This window comes from Prunus persica, chromosome G7, assembly GCF_000346465.2.
Source record: "Prunus persica cultivar Lovell chromosome G7, Prunus_persica_NCBIv2, whole genome shotgun sequence".
NCBI classification, from domain to species: Eukaryota; Viridiplantae; Streptophyta; class Magnoliopsida; order Rosales; family Rosaceae; genus Prunus; species Prunus persica.
Window position 1 is genome coordinate 20,737,198 of NC_034015.1, and position 19,269 is coordinate 20,756,466.

General features: G+C 37.8%; 6 protein-coding genes and 1 pseudogene across 7 annotated transcripts; 2 read left to right on the top strand and 5 right to left on the bottom strand.

The window, feature by feature from the left end:
- LOC18771607 (adenine nucleotide transporter BT1, chloroplastic/mitochondrial) lies at nucleotides 209-2,712 on the bottom strand. Its single transcript, XM_007204318.2, has 3 exons — nucleotides 1,769-2,712; nucleotides 1,026-1,184; nucleotides 209-940 (listed from the first exon to the last, which is right to left on the bottom strand). The coding sequence occupies exons 1-3, from the start codon at nucleotides 2,336-2,338 to the stop codon at nucleotides 470-472; spliced, it is 1,200 nt and encodes a 399-aa protein (XP_007204380.1). The 5' UTR covers nucleotides 2,339-2,712; the 3' UTR covers nucleotides 209-469.
- LOC18771395 (ribosome biogenesis regulatory protein homolog) lies at nucleotides 2,952-5,661 on the bottom strand. The gene is made up of 8 exons (XM_020568294.1): nucleotides 5,481-5,661; nucleotides 5,118-5,268; nucleotides 4,708-4,759; nucleotides 4,358-4,486; nucleotides 4,108-4,225; nucleotides 3,676-3,859; nucleotides 3,467-3,580; nucleotides 2,952-3,388 (listed from the first exon to the last, which is right to left on the bottom strand). Exons 1-8 carry the CDS (start codon nucleotides 5,567-5,569, stop codon nucleotides 3,239-3,241), a joined length of 987 nt encoding a protein of 328 aa, XP_020423883.1. The 5' UTR covers nucleotides 5,570-5,661; the 3' UTR covers nucleotides 2,952-3,238.
- LOC109950215 (chaperone protein dnaJ 49-like) lies at nucleotides 5,864-8,537 on the top strand. Its single transcript, XM_020568293.1, has 2 exons — nucleotides 5,864-7,337; nucleotides 8,107-8,537. The coding sequence occupies exon 1, from the start codon at nucleotides 6,225-6,227 to the stop codon at nucleotides 7,317-7,319; it is 1,095 nt and encodes a 364-aa protein (XP_020423882.1). The 5' UTR covers nucleotides 5,864-6,224; the 3' UTR covers nucleotides 7,320-7,337; nucleotides 8,107-8,537.
- LOC18769129 (signal peptidase complex catalytic subunit SEC11C) lies at nucleotides 8,661-12,233 on the bottom strand. 2 transcript variants are annotated; one of them, XM_007202585.2, is made up of 8 exons: nucleotides 11,894-12,233; nucleotides 11,658-11,770; nucleotides 10,731-10,802; nucleotides 10,285-10,320; nucleotides 10,130-10,175; nucleotides 9,756-9,843; nucleotides 9,246-9,303; nucleotides 8,661-8,931 (listed from the first exon to the last, which is right to left on the bottom strand). In XM_007202585.2, the coding sequence occupies exons 1-8, from the start codon at nucleotides 11,970-11,972 to the stop codon at nucleotides 8,881-8,883; spliced, it is 543 nt and encodes a 180-aa protein (XP_007202647.1). In that variant the 5' UTR covers nucleotides 11,973-12,233; the 3' UTR covers nucleotides 8,661-8,880. The 2 variants fall into 2 exon arrangements, with proteins under 2 accessions (XP_007202647.1, XP_020423884.1); XM_020568295.1 differs by having other exon boundaries at nucleotides 11,658-11,790; nucleotides 11,872-12,208.
- Nucleotides 14,068-16,008, top strand: LOC18769693 (NHP2-like protein 1). The gene is made up of 5 exons (XM_007202691.2): nucleotides 14,068-14,194; nucleotides 14,303-14,423; nucleotides 14,544-14,647; nucleotides 15,418-15,549; nucleotides 15,654-16,008. Exons 1-5 carry the CDS (start codon nucleotides 14,192-14,194, stop codon nucleotides 15,678-15,680), a joined length of 387 nt encoding a protein of 128 aa, XP_007202753.1. The 5' UTR covers nucleotides 14,068-14,191; the 3' UTR covers nucleotides 15,681-16,008.
- On the bottom strand, nucleotides 15,762-17,908 carry LOC18770628 (annotated as a pseudogene).
- LOC18769789 (pentatricopeptide repeat-containing protein At4g32430, mitochondrial) lies at nucleotides 16,243-17,011 on the bottom strand. The gene is made up of 2 exons (XM_020569043.1): nucleotides 16,896-17,011; nucleotides 16,243-16,492 (listed from the first exon to the last, which is right to left on the bottom strand). The coding sequence occupies exons 1-2, from the start codon at nucleotides 17,009-17,011 to the stop codon at nucleotides 16,243-16,245; spliced, it is 366 nt and encodes a 121-aa protein (XP_020424632.1).

Below are 19,269 nucleotides of genomic sequence, written 5' to 3' on the forward strand. Positions count from 1 at the left end.
TCACTTAAGCTCTAGTTATATTTCTTCGACCAAAAAGAAAAAAAAAAGCTTTAGTTATATTTCTTGATACATGTATACATTTATATGTAAAGATTATTTTTTCCAACACCCTGAATTTCAACTTAGTTTCATTCATCACAGCTTTTCATGTCGATGAAGATGATGATGCAAGACTCCTGTCATATGTTTATAATGATCTGATGAGATCTGAGACATGATTGATAGCAGTTGGATTAGAATAGGTAGAATGGGGGCCAATTGGCCAATACTCCCCAAACAAAACTAATAGCAAGCACTATAAGCAAAACAGAGTGCACTGAAGGTGGAAGGGACTCAAAGATGGAACATACCAGCTCAAGATTCAGAGCAAGGTTAGCTAGTGAGTCAGCCTCATTTTTCAGTTTATGAACTAAAAACTACCTACCTTTCAATCGATTGAAAAATTACAGACTCTGCGGTTTTCAGCGTATTAGATTTCTTCCTCGTTCTCAGTCAGTATCCGCTTGCATGCCTCGTAGCACATGAAGGATATTCCAGCAGCAGGGACCAATTTCATGTAGCTTGGCCCCAACCCTCTGTATAAACCAGCAATTCCTTCACTCTCAAGTGTGCTAGAAAGAGCATGAAGTATGTCCTTGTATTGTCTCCCATTCAGAGCCCCGACCTGCATTTTCTTTCTAGCCACCTCAAGTGGGAAAGTTGCACTGCTTGAAATTGCAGCAGCTGCTGACCCGATTAAGAGCGTCGTTATATTTCCGATTTCCTCCTTTTTGAAAGCGTTCTTGTAAGCTTTTGAGAGTGCATCATAAGCAAAGTAATTGGCGGCAGCATATGGAATTACTCCAATTAAACTCGGGGTGAGGCCTCTATACAGTCCTGCAGGTCCCTCCTCTTGGACAATTTTAGAAAATGCGTGAAAGAAGTTTTGGTACACTCCTCTCTGCAATCAACATAAAAACCTGTGAGTACTGATGCAAAGAAAAGAAGCCAATAAATTCAATAATCCTTTTCAGGCTCCGGCTTACCTGCACGGTTAATCGTGTTTTTAACAATTCCAGAGGGTATGTACACAAGGTTGAGCTAAATCCAGCAACAGCTCCTGCGATTGATGAAGCGGGAATAGGGATTTTCAGCTCCTCCCCAGGTCGAGTCAAGTGCTTATTAACCGTATCATAAGCGAATAACTGCACAAAGGTTCAATCAGCAAATGAAAATATTTACCAAATAGTGCAGTTCAGAAATATGCAGTGTTTAGATAGGCAGGAACCAGACCAATCAGATTTGAAAATCTATAGAACTACGAAACATATATTTTACGGAGAGAAAAAAGATCCCAAAGAAGCATACTAGAGCTTCAGCTAATCAGTTGAGTAATTATGTGTGCTAATCCACTGATTCTCCAAGTAATATCCCAGCTCCCAATAAATTCAAGAGAAGGCCAACGCCATCGTCGTCAATATCTCTGGCTGATCAAATATTAATGTAGAAATCTCAGCCTAGTGCTGGATCTGGTGCACAAGCAATAAATAAAATTAATAGCATCTCACAACAGAGGGAAAAGAAGCAAATCAGTGAATGAAATACTTCTCAGCTGAATAATTCACTGCATAGAGATTTTTGACAAGAATTAAACCAACAAAATACAACCATACAGAATGAAATATTTGTTCAACTTAACAAGTCTTCCAGCACAAGTCTACTTACTCAAAGATTGTTGCAATCAACTATCAAACTTCAAATGTAAAACACAACATTCTTGACCTCATACCTCAATAGCCTTGCTTGGGGCAACCCGGATGACATTGACCAAAGTACCCCTGAATAAGCCTTGCCATCCATCAGTCTCCATAATAGATTGAAATACTTGAGAACTGGAGTGACCACAGCTCCCCGCCATCAAATGGGTCCTTATTGTCTCCAATGGTGCAACCGCAGCGCGCGACACCACGCCTGCTATTGCTCCACTGAACAACCTTCTCAATGATGCATTCCCAATCTTAATTTTCAATTTCAAACCACCCCTTTTGTTGTTCTTGAGCAGCTCTTCTTCTCCAAGGTCCAATGCCTCTCCTTCCACCAACTCATCAACCCTGCCAATCCGCAAACCAAAATCCGGAGTTGGCATATATTTCATGTATGTGGAACTCAGAAGCTTTGTGCTTTTATCTATAGGATTCTGTGGATTTGGTGTAATAACAAACCCCCTTGCTGCTTGACCAACGCTTGCAAACAACCCACCAGCGTGAGATGCAGGACTTCGATTGATCCTAATCACAGAACAAGATAACACAACACCGTTGGTTGCATTTTCAGTGCCTTGCAATCTTCTTCTACCCATTAATCCAAAGCTTGAAACTAAGATGTCTTCTTCAAGTATCCAATGTAGTAAGAATGTTGCTTTTGTTTTGTATGAACATATAAAAAGAGTTGGTTGGCTTAATGGGTATCAACAAAATTAGCAAAAGGACGTTTCTTTTTCGGAATAAGAGAGCATAAGGTACGTGAGATTTTCAATACAGAGATTGCTACATGGTCTGCATGAAGAATGAAAAACTATAAGAAAAGGCTCTCCTCTCCGCAGACTGCAGGAATAAAGAGGGATGATGTGCTCTTCAGAAGAACGGCTTCTGTATTGGTTGGTCTCTGTTTTTCTTTGTGCGTACGGTATGAGAAGAAGAGCACGTCTTGCTCCCAATATTGCAAAACTAGGAGAGCCAATTATATTGGAGTATTTTTTTGAGTTTGAGATTAAAGGGCAAGTGGGGTTTATTTTTTGTGGTTCATGATCCCTCTTATTTTTTCCGTTTACAATAATACTTAATTTAAGATATAACTCAAATACTTGGATCCGCTTTACTAAATCCATATATCAGATGAATTATCCACTTGTGATGAATATAAAAATTGAACTTTTGGTTGTCGATGTTCCATTCCAAATTACTATGTGGAGAGGACGAAAGTTGTTTTGTGCCATAATTCATTGGAAGACTCATCAACTACACGTGGACACATTATGAACTTGGAAATCCATATCTCCAAGGACATGTAGACCATAGAAATTCCACCTTCCACACACATGTAAATATACATAAGAGAGAGAGAGAGAGAGGGAGATTGAATACTTTTCTCCTGAAAAATAAAGCAGTCTTACACAAAAACTTTTGATTCCAAATAATTAAACTTGTAGAACCTACTTCAAAACTCCAACAGCTTATCATTGTTATCACTAATAATAACTTCACTTTCCCTTGCTTTTACTTGAAGATCCCTTCTTTAATGGCTTCTTGTGAAGGTTCTTCTTTGGTTTCAACTTGCTCGAGGATGCTGGAGACTTCTCCGGTCTGTTCTTTCGTTTCTTGTCTTTCTTGACATTATACATGTTAACAGCCTGTGTCACAAAGATTCAGTTAATAATTGGAAAATAATGCTGCAGGAAAAAACTATGGCCAGCGAAAGAGATTTAAACCTTATCAACATTAAGTATCTCATGGGAATTCTTAGACATTAGCTTGTTCAGAACTTTCTCTGTTTGCTCCTTCTCTTGCGAGTGTTTGCCCTTTCCTTCTACAACTGGTAAAAACTGAATGCAAAAGCCGGAAAAAAAGGTCAACTACTTTACCATTTTATCAAGACATGCAACAATTAGTTGTACACTGCTAGGATGAGAATACATACCTTGCGAAACTTTCCTTTATGTTTAGAAGGCTTTTCGCCTGGCAATTTCTTGTCAAACTTTCCACCACTGGCCGTTGCAGTTGCTGCTATTCCAGCTACATTCCCCAATTCATCTTTAGTAACCTTCTTAGGTGCAGCCTGGGTTCCCGTTATGGGCAACCTTGTAGCAGCTAGTTGAACATGACTGCAAAAAGAGTTTACTTAAGTTATTGTGTTCCAATGCAAGAAAAACATAATAAGATCTCTGAAACTTGTCCAAAGTGTGAACTTACAATATAAACGCTAGCTTATTACGTTTTTATGGATCTTAAAAAGGACAGAATTTGTTGTTACAGATGGCCAAATTAGATGTGTATGCTGCTAACTGGTTTAGTTTAACCAGTGATGAGCTATCTATGCTTTGAATAACACAGAGAAGTAAAACGTCAAAACCTTGGCAGAGCACCAACTTTTGCAGCTTGCTTCAAGTTCTGCAACCTATTTTTGTCTTGTTTTTCAACTCGTTTCTTTTTTTCATCTTGTCTTTTAGCAAAAGGATCTTCCCCTGGCACTGCAAAAAGTGAAATCCATGGCCACAAAGATAAGTTTTCGGGTCTTATCGACAAAATAAAGCATGTGTTTCAGTGCTTATAAAAAGAATATAATGACTTTTCTGAAGACCTCAAGGGTTTGAATTAACTACCATCAGTCATCTTCGCCTCAATGATAGGCACACTATTCTCATCGTTTGCACGATCATATCCAAAGCGACGTTTCCACGACTGACTTGGCTCATCATATGCAACCTTGTCTCTTTTACGATTCTTTATACCTGCAAAAACCCCAACATAATATAATCAACACATACAAGCTCAGCTTGTGGATATTCCATTTTCCAAAATCTTAAATCCAACTAGATTTCTCAAGGCCCAAAAAGCCAAACATGCTATATACCTCAAACAGAGCCTTTTGGGTTGGGGGTGGGGAAAGAGGGAAAAAAGGGGAAATAAAAAAATTGTTTCATTCATATAACTCCATACAGTAATGGCTAACCTTTCGCTTTGGCAAACACTTCCCATTTTGTAGGAGGTTTAGGCACTGGAAGCTGTAGAAAACACAGAAATATGCAATTGGCAGTCAGGTCTTTATGCTAAGAATACAATAGAAACTCTTAATGCAGTTACAGAAAACAACCAGCAGCACTAACAGCCCTTTTGCATATGCCAAGATTTTAGTCAACCAATTTGCATGAGGGGTGCCATAATTTAGCAGCACAGAAGGGGCATCAATAAGTAACAGGAATTCCTCAGACCCCTCAAGAAGTAAGTTCTTTTTCTATTTGTTTTAGTTATTTAAAAGAAACCATGCATTCAGAACTTTCATTCCACTTATTTTCAAATGACAGATTGTTAAGCAATATATGTACGATCATACATATCAAGAAACGAAGCGGAATGACTTACATGCTTCTCTCTGGGCAATTTAGTTTCTGGACGAGGCAACTGCACAAGGGGACCATCTATGTCTTCAGTTGAAGGTAAGTTGAAAAGTTTGTCCGCAATCGATTGAACCAACTCAGTGCCTTTTGTTAGACATTCCTTCACTAATTCCTCCCTAAATATAGTGAAAAATAAATAAAATAAGAAAATGGGCAAATGAACAAACCATTTTTAATGGTCAGACATCGGACCAACCACAATCATAAGGCTATGAGATTACCAAGTTCTCAAACACAAAAAGTCACAAACCCAGTGCTACACAAAATATTACCAAAATATAAACGATAAATAAAACAATTAATTATAAAAAATAGTAATAATAATAACCTGGAGGAGGGGATTGAGGGGAAGTGGTGATGAGGGTCGAAGGCCATGAGATTACCAAGGTCGATTTGAATCTGGTTCGGGGTCTCCATTACTGCGACCTCTTTGGTTGTACAGCTCGGGACTTGAAAGCTAAAGAAGAAGAGAACAAGCAACTCCCAGGGTTTATGTATAACGACCAAACGCCGACGTTTTCGTTCTCTGTGTGTGTGTGACCTATATTTGTAAAAACCTAGAATTGGGATAATAGGGCTTTTATCTTTGTTTGGCAATCGTATATTGGGCCTTGCCCTTACTGTATTTTGGGCTTAACATAACGAAGAAAAAAAAACAGGTAACGACTTTCAACCGTTGCCACGCAAACACGTCCTTAAAAACAAGAATTTCACTTCCGCTAAATCACTCTTTCTCAAAATCCCCACCGGGTTGGAGTGTGCCCCAAATCCCGCGTACAATGAAACCCTAATTCGATCAAAATTTCCAATTCCCAGAAATTGATTGATCCCTAGAATACGTCTCCTTCAGATCCATTTCGTTCGTAAGTCAAATTTCCCAGAATTGTTTCAATTTCATTGCTTTAGTCGTTTTCTTTATTCTGGCGATTTTCAGCAAACAGAATTCAAGCATCGAAATTTTTTTTATGGGTTGCGTGTTCTTGAAACTCGATAGTGGTTCCTTATCGGCTTAGTTTTCTTGGAATTATTTTGTGGGGATTGGTTGTCTTTGTCTTCTGTGAAAGTTTTTGAGATGGACGGAAACAAAGACGATGCTTTGAAATGCTTCAAAATTGGGAAAGAAGCTTTGGAAGCTGGGGATCGAACTCGTGCCCTAAAATTCCTAACTAAAGCTCGACGTCTCGATCCGACGCTACCCATCGACGATCTCTTATCGTCGATTGAGGGCAATTCCAATCCTCAGTCCGGTTCAGATGCTGGTGGGTCTGCCAATGGGCCATCTGGGTCGGCTTCAGCTAAGCCGTCCGATCAACCCTCGCTTCGCCAAAGAGTTCCGTCAACTGATGGATCTTCATCCTCTAAAGAATCACCAGCTGCTGCGTACACGGAGGAGCAGATTGCGATTGTGAGGCAACTGAAGAAGAAGAAGGATTACTATGAGATTTTGGGGGTGGAAAAGAGCTGCACTGTTGAAGATGTTCGGAAGGCTTATAGAAAACTGTCTTTGAAGGTTCACCCGGATAAGAACAAGGCGCCGGGAGCTGAGGAAGCGTTTAAGGCTGTGTCGAAGGCGTTTCAGTGTCTTAGCAATCAAGAGAGTAGGAAAAAATATGATGTTATGGGCTCGGATGAGCCTGTTTACGAGAGACGTGCTTCCAGCCATGCACATGGATTTAATGGTTTTTATGATGGGGATGTTGATGCTGAGGAGATCTTTAGGAACTTCTTCTTTGGAGGAATGGCACCGGCAACCCAGTTCCGTGGATTCAGTTTTGGGCATGGCGGAATGGGACAGAGGGCTGGTGGTGATCATGGTTCTGGTGGGTCCCATATTCGGACTCTAATTCAGTTGTTGCCTGTGTTGCTTATTCTGCTTGTCAACTTTATGCCATCTTCGGAGCCTATCTATGCCCTTTCCAGGTCCTATCCCTATGAATACCGCTTTACTACGGAAAAGGGTGTTAATTTTTATGTTAGGTCAACCAAGTTTGAGCAGGATTTCCCGCCAGGTAGCTCGGAGCGTGTCACGTTAGAGCAACGCGTTGAGAGAGAATACTTCAATATTCTTTCCCAGAACTGTAGACTTGAGCTGCAGCGCCGCCAGTGGGGATTTATTCGTGAAACACCACATTGTGACATGTTGCAACGGTTTGAGACGGCAGCTTAATGTGTATCATTTATCCTGGTATATTTTCTTTTAGATGGTGTACAATTATGTCTATTCTGGATAAAACTAGTGAGGAAATGTGCAATTAGTGATTCTTTGCTGCTTCTTTTTCTCTCGCACAAGCTAATGTTGTATGTGTGATCAGGTTACGGATATATATCTGTTGCTCCAGCTATAAACTGTCGTAGATATGATCCCTTGCTAAAGTAATTTGTATATATGCACTTGAAAATGGTGCGGTGGGTGTACATATTTTTGTGAAAATTTGGAGTCTGACTTTTGAGAGATATGATAGTTAAGGTTCTGAAGGGTCGAATCAGCATATAAAGCCATGTCATATGCATTGTGTTCTCATGAATTCTTGTATTATGTCTGATTGTAGAACCTTTTTTACCTCAATTCTTCTTTCATTGATGTACTGCTGCACTTGACGACAAGAGGATTCGTTTGCAAGTTTGATGGAACTATATGTTTGCTTATCTATGGTTTCAACTATAGAACTTTAAAACAAAAATGATTGTTTTCATTTTCTTTCTTCAAAATATTCCATGTTACCCTTGTCTGAATAGCATCAGATATGCACATGATTGAAAGAAAGATTTGCATAATGTTCTGCCAAAACAATCTAGTGTTATCATGTTCCGGCAGCTGCGATGTTTGTGTTGACTTTTTTTTATTTTTAAAAATGTAATATTGTTGTGCTTTGGCTTTTACATTATGGAATTTAAATGTCCCCTTGTTTTTGAAATTGTAACAAAGTGCTTTACATTCATGTTTTTTCATGCAGACTACATGTTAGGTGCCAGTCTTTCAGTTTTCCTGTTGTGGACGGTGCATGGAGCACAATCGAGGGAAGGATCATGGTTGCAAATTTTGAAGTTCTACTTATTAAAACTTGACAATGTCCGCCGCCTGCACACATTTTCTGTTCTTTAGTCTTATATACGCACAATGACTTTGTGTAAAATTGTCTGTGATTTAACTAATGTTTCCATGCATGCATTATCACGGATGCAACGAGCTAGTATGTAAGCTTTGCTATTGTTAATGTTACATACCATGTTCAACATAATTTTTCCTGTGCTGGTGTATGTGCCGAGGGAGTTTTGTGGCACTGGCATGGCATCTAAGTTTAAGCGATCCATATTACATCCATTTGTAAAGTCTACATAAAATGTTGTGATTTTTACCATAAATAAAGGAAAAATGATTTCTGTATTGACAAATAGTGCTACACGAGTGTAGAAGAATAGCATTATTGCTAATCTTCGTTTCTTTTACCTTTCTACTTTCATCTAAGTTTCACCAGTTGATTGTGCCATTGATTGCGACATTGATAAATGGCCTAATACTTTTCTACTTTCATTAGTCTTCATATTTTCTTTATCCTTCAAAATAAGGATGAATTATTGATGCTGATGCCTTGCTACAATATGGCAGGGGGTAAGGAAAAACAAAAATTACAACTGGCTTCTCTCTCTCTCTCTCTCTTGTGTGTGTCTCTCTCTCTCGTCTCTTCCCCTGCTTCAGAAAAGAAATGTGTATCACTACATTGGTATCCCTAATCCTTCGAGGTTATGACCAGCAATCCCAGCGCCCCTATCAGAACGTACTGCAAGAACAAAAACACCTTGTTAATTTCGTTAAGTCCCAAGCCTCAGCTGTAGGCTGTAGATACTTAGGCATATTGTAGGGGGCAAAAACCCTTAAAAAATTTCGATTGTTTTTTTCTCCTCTGTTTTTCTGAGATTCATAGGATTTATGGGCATATGAGTTACACGTAGAAGAGCCTTCTAATATGAAGAATGTCAAAATTTTATTTGTAACTGACTAATGCACGATTAGAAGCAAATCTGAAGAATGTCTTCAACTTAAGGATGCTATAGATATACACACAGCATGGTCTAAAATCCAATAAAAGCAAACCTTGATTATAGGCCTCTCTGTCATGATAATTGTCACCCATCCAACATAAGGCAAAAACCTGCAGAGGAACGAAATAGAAATACAAGAACAAATCAAAAGGCACTCTTTCAGCATGTATGAAAGTAGACGATGCATATATATATTGACAAATACATATGTATATATGGATCCAGACTCGATATATGATTAGGCAAAGAGGCAGAAATAGCCCACAATCGTCCCAGGTAGAACCCAACTTTCGTAGAAACAATTAATTTTTACATACATCAACCCATTAAACTAGATAGCTTCATGCAGAAAATAATGTAGAATCGACTATGGTAAAGCAGCCTTATGTTAGTTTGTATGTGACTTCGGTGCATCAAATGTTCAAAACATAACCAGAACAATTCTGATTGTTTGAAAAAGTCAAATCTCTACATTAGTATTTCGTAGTTGTCAATTTACCTAACAGATATAAACAAATTACCCAACAGCTCAAAGAAAATGGTAAATATAAGAAAATAATACCCAACAGCTCTCCCCATGATATGGCGTCGTTGCAACCAATGCTGGCCCCGAGCATACAGGGCCCTGTCATCCTCTTCGTTATTGTCTCCTAAAAAAAAAACACGAAGACTACAGTTACTAAAATCATACATTATAAAATGATTTTCAGAATCTGAAATACTGAAACATATTTAAATCCTCAAACTTTTCCCAAATTACTATGTCATCATCTAATGACTTCAAGATATATATATATATATATATATATATATATTTTTTCCAGTTTCTTCTTTTATAAATTATAAGAAGAGATGACCTGCAAAGAATTTGTATAATTGACAGGAATACAAAGATTTAAATGGTCTAATCGATCTGCCTAGAAAAGAAAATAGTACCTTTTGTGAGGACATAAACTTCTCCAGTATCTTTCCGCTCATGAACCTAACAGAAAATGGTCATCAACATTAAACAGATTCATCTAAGCTGAAGGGAGGTGCTATGATGTCACAGGGTCACCCTTTTGCTCAGATGGTTAAATCATGATTCTTACCTTAATTACTCTATGAACGATTGGAATGTCACGTCCCTAGACAAAGCAAAAAATATATATTAGCAGAAGTACAACTACAAGTCTAAAAACACAATAAATTGCATGCATAGGCCAGTAGTATGACCCAAAATAAAATTTTGTAATTATCATCAGTTATGAAAGCAACACAATAATGAGAAACCAAATGTCATAGCTAAGATATTGCCGAGTGCCAAATCTTCTCTGTCAAATCATGTACTCTATACTGATGAACCAAAAGGGCACCCAACCTCCAGCAGTGAAAGCTAATCATGCAATGCTTGTTTCATAAAGTTCAGATTAAATTAAGTATAATAAACATATGATAAAAGCCAAAACATGCTAGATGATGCTCATAAATGGATTAAACAAATAAGAAAAAGTTTAAATGAATGAACTAAAGGAGGAATAGCATAAAAAGGGCATACATCCACATTAAACACCACAATTTCTCCTGCCCGAATAGGATCCTCGCTCATATGCAAGAACAAAATGTCACCCTGAAAGACATCATCATGTCAACAAACAAATGAAAAAGAGCAAAAGAAAGCACATATTTTTATTCATGTTTAATGGTAAAATGAGATGCCAAAATTTGAATGAAAAACAAGGATGAGTGTCTGTAACAGTGAAGCACTTCACGATGTAAACAAAAAGGCCCCCTGGCATAACTTTGTAGAACAGCAGGTGATAATACGGTAAAGTGGTTTTAAACAAAATATTGATAGGTGACCTATAAGTTGCTATTGGGCTACACAACAGCGGATAGTCTTTCCCTTCTCAAATCTCTCATCTTCCATGATGTGGACCCAAGAACTACTTTTAAAGGAAGAGATGCACAAATGGCAACAAGGACCATTCATATACATTTCTTTAACTGAAAGAATACGATGCAACTAGAATAATGGTGGTTTATTAAACATCTGAATGTTGGAATAACCTAGAATCTAGAAACATGCTTTTCTGAACGAAAATAATCAGCACCTGAATCTCTAGGTATAGACCACTATATTAACGCATTGGTATATATACCATTTGACAAAATCTTGTATACAGCTATTTCAGAAAACTGAAAAATATTTAACCACTCAACTCTTACAGTCAGAAACACCAACGAACACCAAGACACCAATTGCCAACTACTTTTAAAACACAGTAATTGCTCAAACCAAGGACAAGGCATAGTCTGCATCCCAAACTTAAATTCAGGCCCTTCACTTTTGTTTTAGCTTGAAACATGCTTTTAAGTTCAAGCGACTCTTTTGGATTAGAACACTGAGTCCTGGACACCTAAACAACTCTTGGGTACAATTCTTCTGCAAGAGAAGTAAGTTTTAAAAGGGAATTGAACTCACCCTTGCAAAGCCAGGCTCCATGCTTTCAGAGAGCACAACCACCACAGGTGATTCGCTCCCAGTCATACATATTAACCCTTTCCATATAATCAATGCCGACGTCACAATCAAGCCTGCACCATATATCAAACACCTAAGCTGCAATCTTATTCTTTTTCTTGTAAGTTAATTGAAACAAATAGAAAAACTTTTGTGCAGTGAAACAAAAAATTACATGGGTTCGGGGTTGTACAGACCGAGAGTGAGGGCTTGGGAGAGAGCTTGTCTGATCTGAATGGACTTGACGGAGTCCATGGTCTCCCCGAACCATCCCATTAGAGCTTACGGGTTGTTGTTGTAAAATGCTGTGGTCGTCTGGTTTTTGCACAACTATAATTTGGCGGTGGCGGTGGTGCAGTGATCGCAGAACTAGTCTGTAATTGCAAAAGAAAATAGGATTTCGCGGTGAATGTTTGATGATCTTTGATTTTAACCCGGGGGATCTGACAATAAGAGAGAGAGAGTGCCGCGTTGAAACAACAATTTGTCACCCGTCAAATTATATGTCGCCAACTGGACAGCCACAGCCACTTAAAGATGAGCACCATCCGTATGGTTCCATTAAGAAACGTGCGAGTGTGAGAAGGATGATGAAGATTCACCTTAAGTTAAAGTGGTGTGTGGAAAATACTCTCAAATTGATAACTAAATTGAACATATTTTCAAATTGTAATCAACAAAGTAAGATCAGTTTGGCTCGGTTCAATTAACTGTAATTTTGATTTGGGTTGTTCGGTTGCTTGTACAGGTGCAAGTTGGATTGAAAAATCCAATTTCGAGCGATTAAGTTACAAAAATTTTCGATTTTGACAAGTCCAAATCAATTATGACATTTAAAATCTGAAAAATCCAAAATGTATCTAGAGATTCAGAAAATTTTCGAATTTCATGTTCAACTAAATATAATTTGATGACCAAATAGACATAAACGAGTTATTCCCTAAGATAACAGCCTCTAAGTACTAGCATATAATAGTTTTCCAAGCATATAGTGTGTACTTCCAACAACAACAACAACAAAAAGCTTATAGTATGAGTTTTCAATTTTGAGTCAAATTTAATTCTTCAAATGGTTGGGCATGTTAATAATTTTTAGCTAGTTTCCAAAAATTTCAACAAAAAAAAACGGAATATGTAAGTTCCAAAAGTTTTCAAAAATTTTGAGTTTTCCGAATTATAATGGAAATTGAAGTTCCTACTTTTTTATTGAAATAGAATTTTCATTCCGAATATGTTTGGATTAGAATTGAAATCCCCTTATTATGATCTGATTTGTCCAAAAATCATGCCTAGTTGCTTGGTTTCATCAACCTTATAGTAACATAAATATTTCAAGTTCCAATAAAAATGTGACATGTTTAGTAAAAAGTAATTGTGCATTGAATTATAATAATTGATTTGGTTCGGTTTATTAATGGGTTGCGCACTACTCAACTTACATTTTTATCTGGATTTTTGGTTGATTTTCGGACTAAAATGAACCGTCAGTTTGAAAAGATTGATACTTGATTTTCTAACTCAAATGTTGACCCCTACGTCACCTATTTGGACATCAAGTTTAATATACTCACATAGGAGACGAGACCCTTTTGTATATGAGTCACATTGAGTCTCACCCCTTGTGAGAGTGGGAGCATAATCTCCCCAAAATTTATTATGAATTAGAAGCATGGTGATTTGTTACTACAATTTAAATAAGGACGAAACTCAATAAAGTTTATAAACTTTCCAAATATCATTTGGAAACAATAATCTTTAAAATATGGGAACTACATTTTGAGTTCCTTCCACCAAAAATACAAGAGTGCACAGAATATAAGAGTTCAATTTCGTATCCATTCTTAAACTCTTACCTTCCTTTAGTTGAAGGAAAATAACTCGAAATTTAGCTAAAAGTCGAGAATTTAATAGGAGAAATTGATAATTCCTTTGTTTGGTAACTTAAGCGTGGAATTTATTAAATGGCGTGCTGAAAAATCATGAAAATTAGGGCATCAAATTCCTGAGTTTAATTTCCACAAAAATATGCGTCATTTCACAATATTTATAGTGTTATTTACAAAATTCGATATACATAAATTCAAACACTGAAATCTTTAAGTGACAGAAATTGAAATAATGGAAATCTAAATTCCATCATTTTAGAATTCTATATAATTTTCAATTCCTTCAGTCAAACAAAGGGTTAAACCTTGAACGAAACCGATCCTAATAATACATTTCAATTTTACATTATAAAAGACACATTTCTAGTTATCCCATAAACAAAAAGAACCGTAATCAGGAAGGACCGGCCCAAGACTAAGTATTAATATAAAACAAAAGTATTAGCCCAACTTATACATAACGGGCTGAGGCAACCCGGTGATTAATAGTCGGTGTAAATTACGGCGGCCCAAAAAATCCCTCAGTAGACGGCACTGCATCTTCTTAAACCCTAATTTATTTCGCATAAAAAACCCTAGCCTCTCTGCTCCCACGAAATCGACCACACAATGGTAGTATCTTGCTCTTCATCTTTGTTTTCAGCTTACAGAGCATGGTTGATTGACTGTGTTTGTGATTTGTGTGTTTATTAATTTGTTTGTGTATGAATGTAATTGCAGACAGGAGAGGCAGTGAACGCAAAAGCGTACCCTTTGGCCGATGCGCAGCTGACGATTACAATACTCGACCTGGTTCAACAGGCAGCTAACTACAAGCAGCTTAAAAAGGGTGCCAATGAGGGTACGTTAAATGCTCATATTTCAATGCCATGGCTACCATTCTGTTTTTATCTGTGCAGTCTCTCTGTTTAGAGTCAGAATTATATAGAGTTTAACATTTTTTTATGGGTTTTATTTTCAGCGACTAAGACCCTCAACAGGGGTATTTCTGAGTTCGTAGTGATGGCTTGTGACACTGAGCCGATTGAGATTCTTCTTCACCTTCCCCTGTTGGCTGAAGATAAGGTACTATTCATCATTCCTGTAACATATCTATGGCACTGAAATTTTAGTGTCATAAATGCGTTAATTCTTTGATTGCGACATGGGTTTTTTTTTTCTTCTATTGGATGATGGGAGAGTGTTGTGTTGTTTTTCTCATCTGAGGATAGTTCAATAAATTCAACTATTGCTGCATTTCACAAAGACATACTCGAGTTATATTTTTATTTGCTCACCTTTTGTGTATTAATTGTCTCCTTTTAGTCTCATTGTCTGTCCTATTATGATTCGTTATCGTCTGTTAAGAGTTACTTACTGTAGTTTCCAAGTGTTTGATGTTTTACACGCAAAAATGAAGTGAGAGAGAACTATTACCCCTTTGGTTGTGTTTGATTGCGTACTTGTTTTGTGTTATATAGTGGGACGGGTTGTGTTATATTTGACCCAAACCAGACCCGTTAGGTATTTACCCTAGTTGGTAGGATTGTGGTCTATGGCTGTACCTAACCCTAGTTGGTAGGATTGTGGTCTATGGCTGGACATAGATGCACGTAATCGCCTATTTGAAGGTTAGACCGTGTGCATCCCATTTGGTGCAAGCATTTTAGTAAGCAAGGCTTATTGGTTGCAGACATGAAAGACCATGCCCAAGATAGTATTATATGTTTATTTCTTCATGATTTTTTAGTTTAGTATGTTGAAGCTTCAAAATCCTTACTTTTTACTTTGATGATTCTCCTAGTGATTTAAATCAATTTAAAGCACGTTACAAGTGTTTTATTTGAATTTGGCAGAATGTTCCCTACGTTTTTGTCCCTTCGAAGCAAGCACTTGGCCGAGCCTGTGGTGTCACAAGACCTGTCATTGCGTGTTCTGTGACTTCCAATGAGGGAAGTCAATTGAAGTCGCAAATACAACAGCTCAAGGTACTCTTGGTTCTAGTTTTAATCTACAATTTATGTTTCAGGTTTCCTTACCTTAGTGCTTGGATTTGGTCCTACATTCTGAACATTTTATGTATGAACTGCAGGATGCCATTGAGAAACTCCTTATCTAAGCTATCTTCGAATGCATGTTCGGTGTGATGGGCCTCTTCGGACTGTAATAGTGGGAGCCTTCAGAGGCTTTGACTAGGAAATGCATATTCAGTGTGATGGAGTTGTTGTGTTACTAGGAAATCTTTTGATGTTTGATTTGTATTAAATTTTATGTTTTTATGAACTCTGAGGCAAGTACTACTACTAAGAAGTCAGAATTGTAATATGATTTGTTAGGCGCTGGCGGATTGTGATGGACATCTACTCCCATATTTCTTGTAGAATCTGAGCAACTGTTGATTATAAAGGGAGAAAAGCATGTAATATTCTGATTCACATATTTCTTTCTTTCCATTTTTTATTCTATATACTATAGTCATGTGTGACCAAAACCATCAAAAGACAAAAATATTGAACAAGAGCAGTAACTAAAGATCAAATGAATGGCAAGACATCTCAAAAGACAACTCACCCATCTTGGTCCCAAGATCGAATTATACGAAACCGTCAGCAACTTTCAAGAGGAGCACCTGCGATAATTGGGCCAGTTACTAATACAAGTTTGATCGAGGAAGAGTGGCATCATTGGCCATATTTCAGAGAAATATCCTGAGCATCACCAATTGCACTCAAGACACTACCAAATGTGCAATTGTTTGGCTTCGACTTCATAGTTGCTTCCAAGAATGTTTTTAGTGCATCTTGACACAGCCCGTTCCGAGCATACCCTGAAATCAAAGCATTCCACGATATGATTTCTCTGCAGTTTAACTCCTCAAAAACTTTGATGGAGTCATGAATGGAATCAAACTTAGCATACATGGTGATCAAGCTGTTGCAAACATTATGCATTGATAAAAAGCCTGTCTTTATGCAAAACCCATGAATCATTTCGCCTTCCTCCACCAACTTCCTAATTGGATATAGCATGGATTAGTCCAACAAATGTAAAATCATTTGGATATACTCAATCCAATCTCATCTCATTAAATAGAGAGATGACATCTTCTTCGTCTATTGAAATCATAGTTGTCCAAGACACTACGTTGCGATCATTCATGCACTGCAAGACTAATTTTGCATCTTCAGTAACCTCACATTTTGAATATGTCGAGATCAATACATTACAAACTGAAACATGACTTCCATATCCTGATTTAATTGTCAAGCCAAGTTCTAAATTCATTTCATGGCCGCAAGCTGAAACTGCACTAGTAAATGGGACATGATCTAACCCCATCCCTTCTCCCACCATCTCAATAAAGACAAAAATCGCCTCAAGCCCATGATTTCCCTCTTGAGAGTAACCTGATAGTATTGCATTCCATGAAACCAGATCCTCATTCGCCATTTCATCAAACACATTCCTAGCTTCTATTAACCACCTCTACCTCCAATACATACTTACAAAAAGACTTCACCATCTAAACCAGACTTAAATATAAAAGAATGCAGTTGTAATCCAAATAGAAAATCTTCATGATCCGCAAAAAAGCAAGAATCGTAGTATAAGTCACTGGATAAAAAACAACTCCATTGAAATTCATCCTAAAAGCAAAAAAGCAATAGCTCCATCTCCTTCAAATTTTTCTCCACTGTGACCATGCTCTCACACTAAAAACAATTCAAATGTATTTATAGTCATTTTCACTTCACAAATATACTGTACACACGTAGAAGATATATATAGAGAAAACTCCTATGTGGTTATATATATATATATATATAAAAGCATACAAAAAATGAATAAAAGAGCTAGAGAGAGAGAGACCTGGAAAGAAATGTGGTTATCCTTGGGGTTAATCTGGGTGATCTTCTTGGGTATCAGGGTCTTCAGATTGGAGAAGATGTATGCCAATGCCATAATTGAATAGCCTATGATTCAAATGTCACAGAATTAACCAAAAACCAAATTAATACTCAATATTTATAATGTTTCAAAAACAGAGTAAACCAATTCAATAAAAATGAAGGGTGGTTTTTGTTGGTTTTCCAAGTTCTTAAGAATTATACCATGCACCATTAAAGTCAAAGGAGCCAGAACTCCTAATTGGGAAGAACCCAAGAACACTCTGGTAGAAATCAAGGGATTTCTCAACTGATCTGCACACCAATGAGATGTGATTCAAGGACTTCAAATGCAGCATGCTTTCTTTCATCATTTCATAACACTCTATTTCTCAACTTGGAAAATATTACGTGCAACAGGCAAATAGAGAGAACTGGATTGAAGGCTACAAATTCGGGTTTAAATTAAATAGAGTTGAGAGGAGAAAATGGCGGAATGATGTATATATATATATATGGCATGGGTTTTCTGTTCTTTTCTTCTCTGACAGTCTGACAGGTCAAGTTTCAGATAGTGAGATATCTATTACACGTAGGTTCCACGTTACGTTGGTGACTCCATTACTCGTTTCTTCTGCTGACACGTAAGGTCCTTCTGATTCTGAAGACATTTTACTCCAACCAAGTTGCAGTTGCAGAGACGAGGAAACTTCTTATTTTGAATGTAATTTTACACAAACCCAGGTCAGACCAAATGTTGGCGAGAGTAAACACACACCCACTAATTAAAAGGGAAGATTATTATCCTTATTCACAGGTCAAACTAGAGCGACTGATAGACAATAAGCTCATCTCTGATTCTGAAGTATCGTAGAGAATACAAGGCAGAGACCAAGCCATGGCCGGGTCTCCCGTTGTCTACATTTGGGAAAGAACAAAAAAAGGACACGACCCGCCCTGGCTTCCAAACCCGCCCAGGCCGCCTAGATTCGCTCAGACCGCCTAGGCGCCGCCTAGATCCGCCTAGACTTCCTAGGCGCCGCTTAGATCCGCCTAGACTGCCTAGGCGCCGCTTAGATCCGCCTAGACTGCCTAGGCGCCGCTTAGATCCGCCCATACCACCTAGGGGCTGCCCAGATCCGCCCAGACCTCCCAGGAGCCGCCTAGATCCGCCCAGGCCGCCTAACTACGAGTTCGAGTCTCTATCCGTGGGTACCATGGCGTCCAATTTACGTATGTTTCTGATTTTGCAATTTTTTTTGTTTGTGATTACATGGAAAACGATTATCAGAGAGTTTCTTCTAAGGATTTTAAGATTTTATAGCATCAGAGTTGTTATCTTAGTGGAGATTTCAATGGCTGAATGACATTTGATGGTTTTCATAGAGAGAGTCCAATCCAATACAATCAACGCACCAACCGAAACTAAAGAAAAAAAAAATCGAAGCTTGAGTTGAGAAAGAGAGGCTCAAGACTGAGTCTTTGAAGCTTGGAAGCGCTTAATGGCTGTGTGTGACAGCGAGTGCAAGCTTGGAGTTTGTTTCGAACATAATTAAAACGTATAGCCGCGCGGCTATACCTTTAAAATATTCGAATATATCTATATAAATAGTATCGCCGCCAGCCGTGCGGCTATACCTTTAAAATAATTCGAATATATTTAATGCGTACAGCCGCCCGGCTGTACCGTTAAAATAATATATTTTACGCGTATAGCCGACCGGCTATACCGTTAAACTATTCGAATATATTTTAATAGTATAGCCGCTCGGCTATACTCTTTAAATATACTATTTTGTCATATTATTTTAAGGTTTAGGG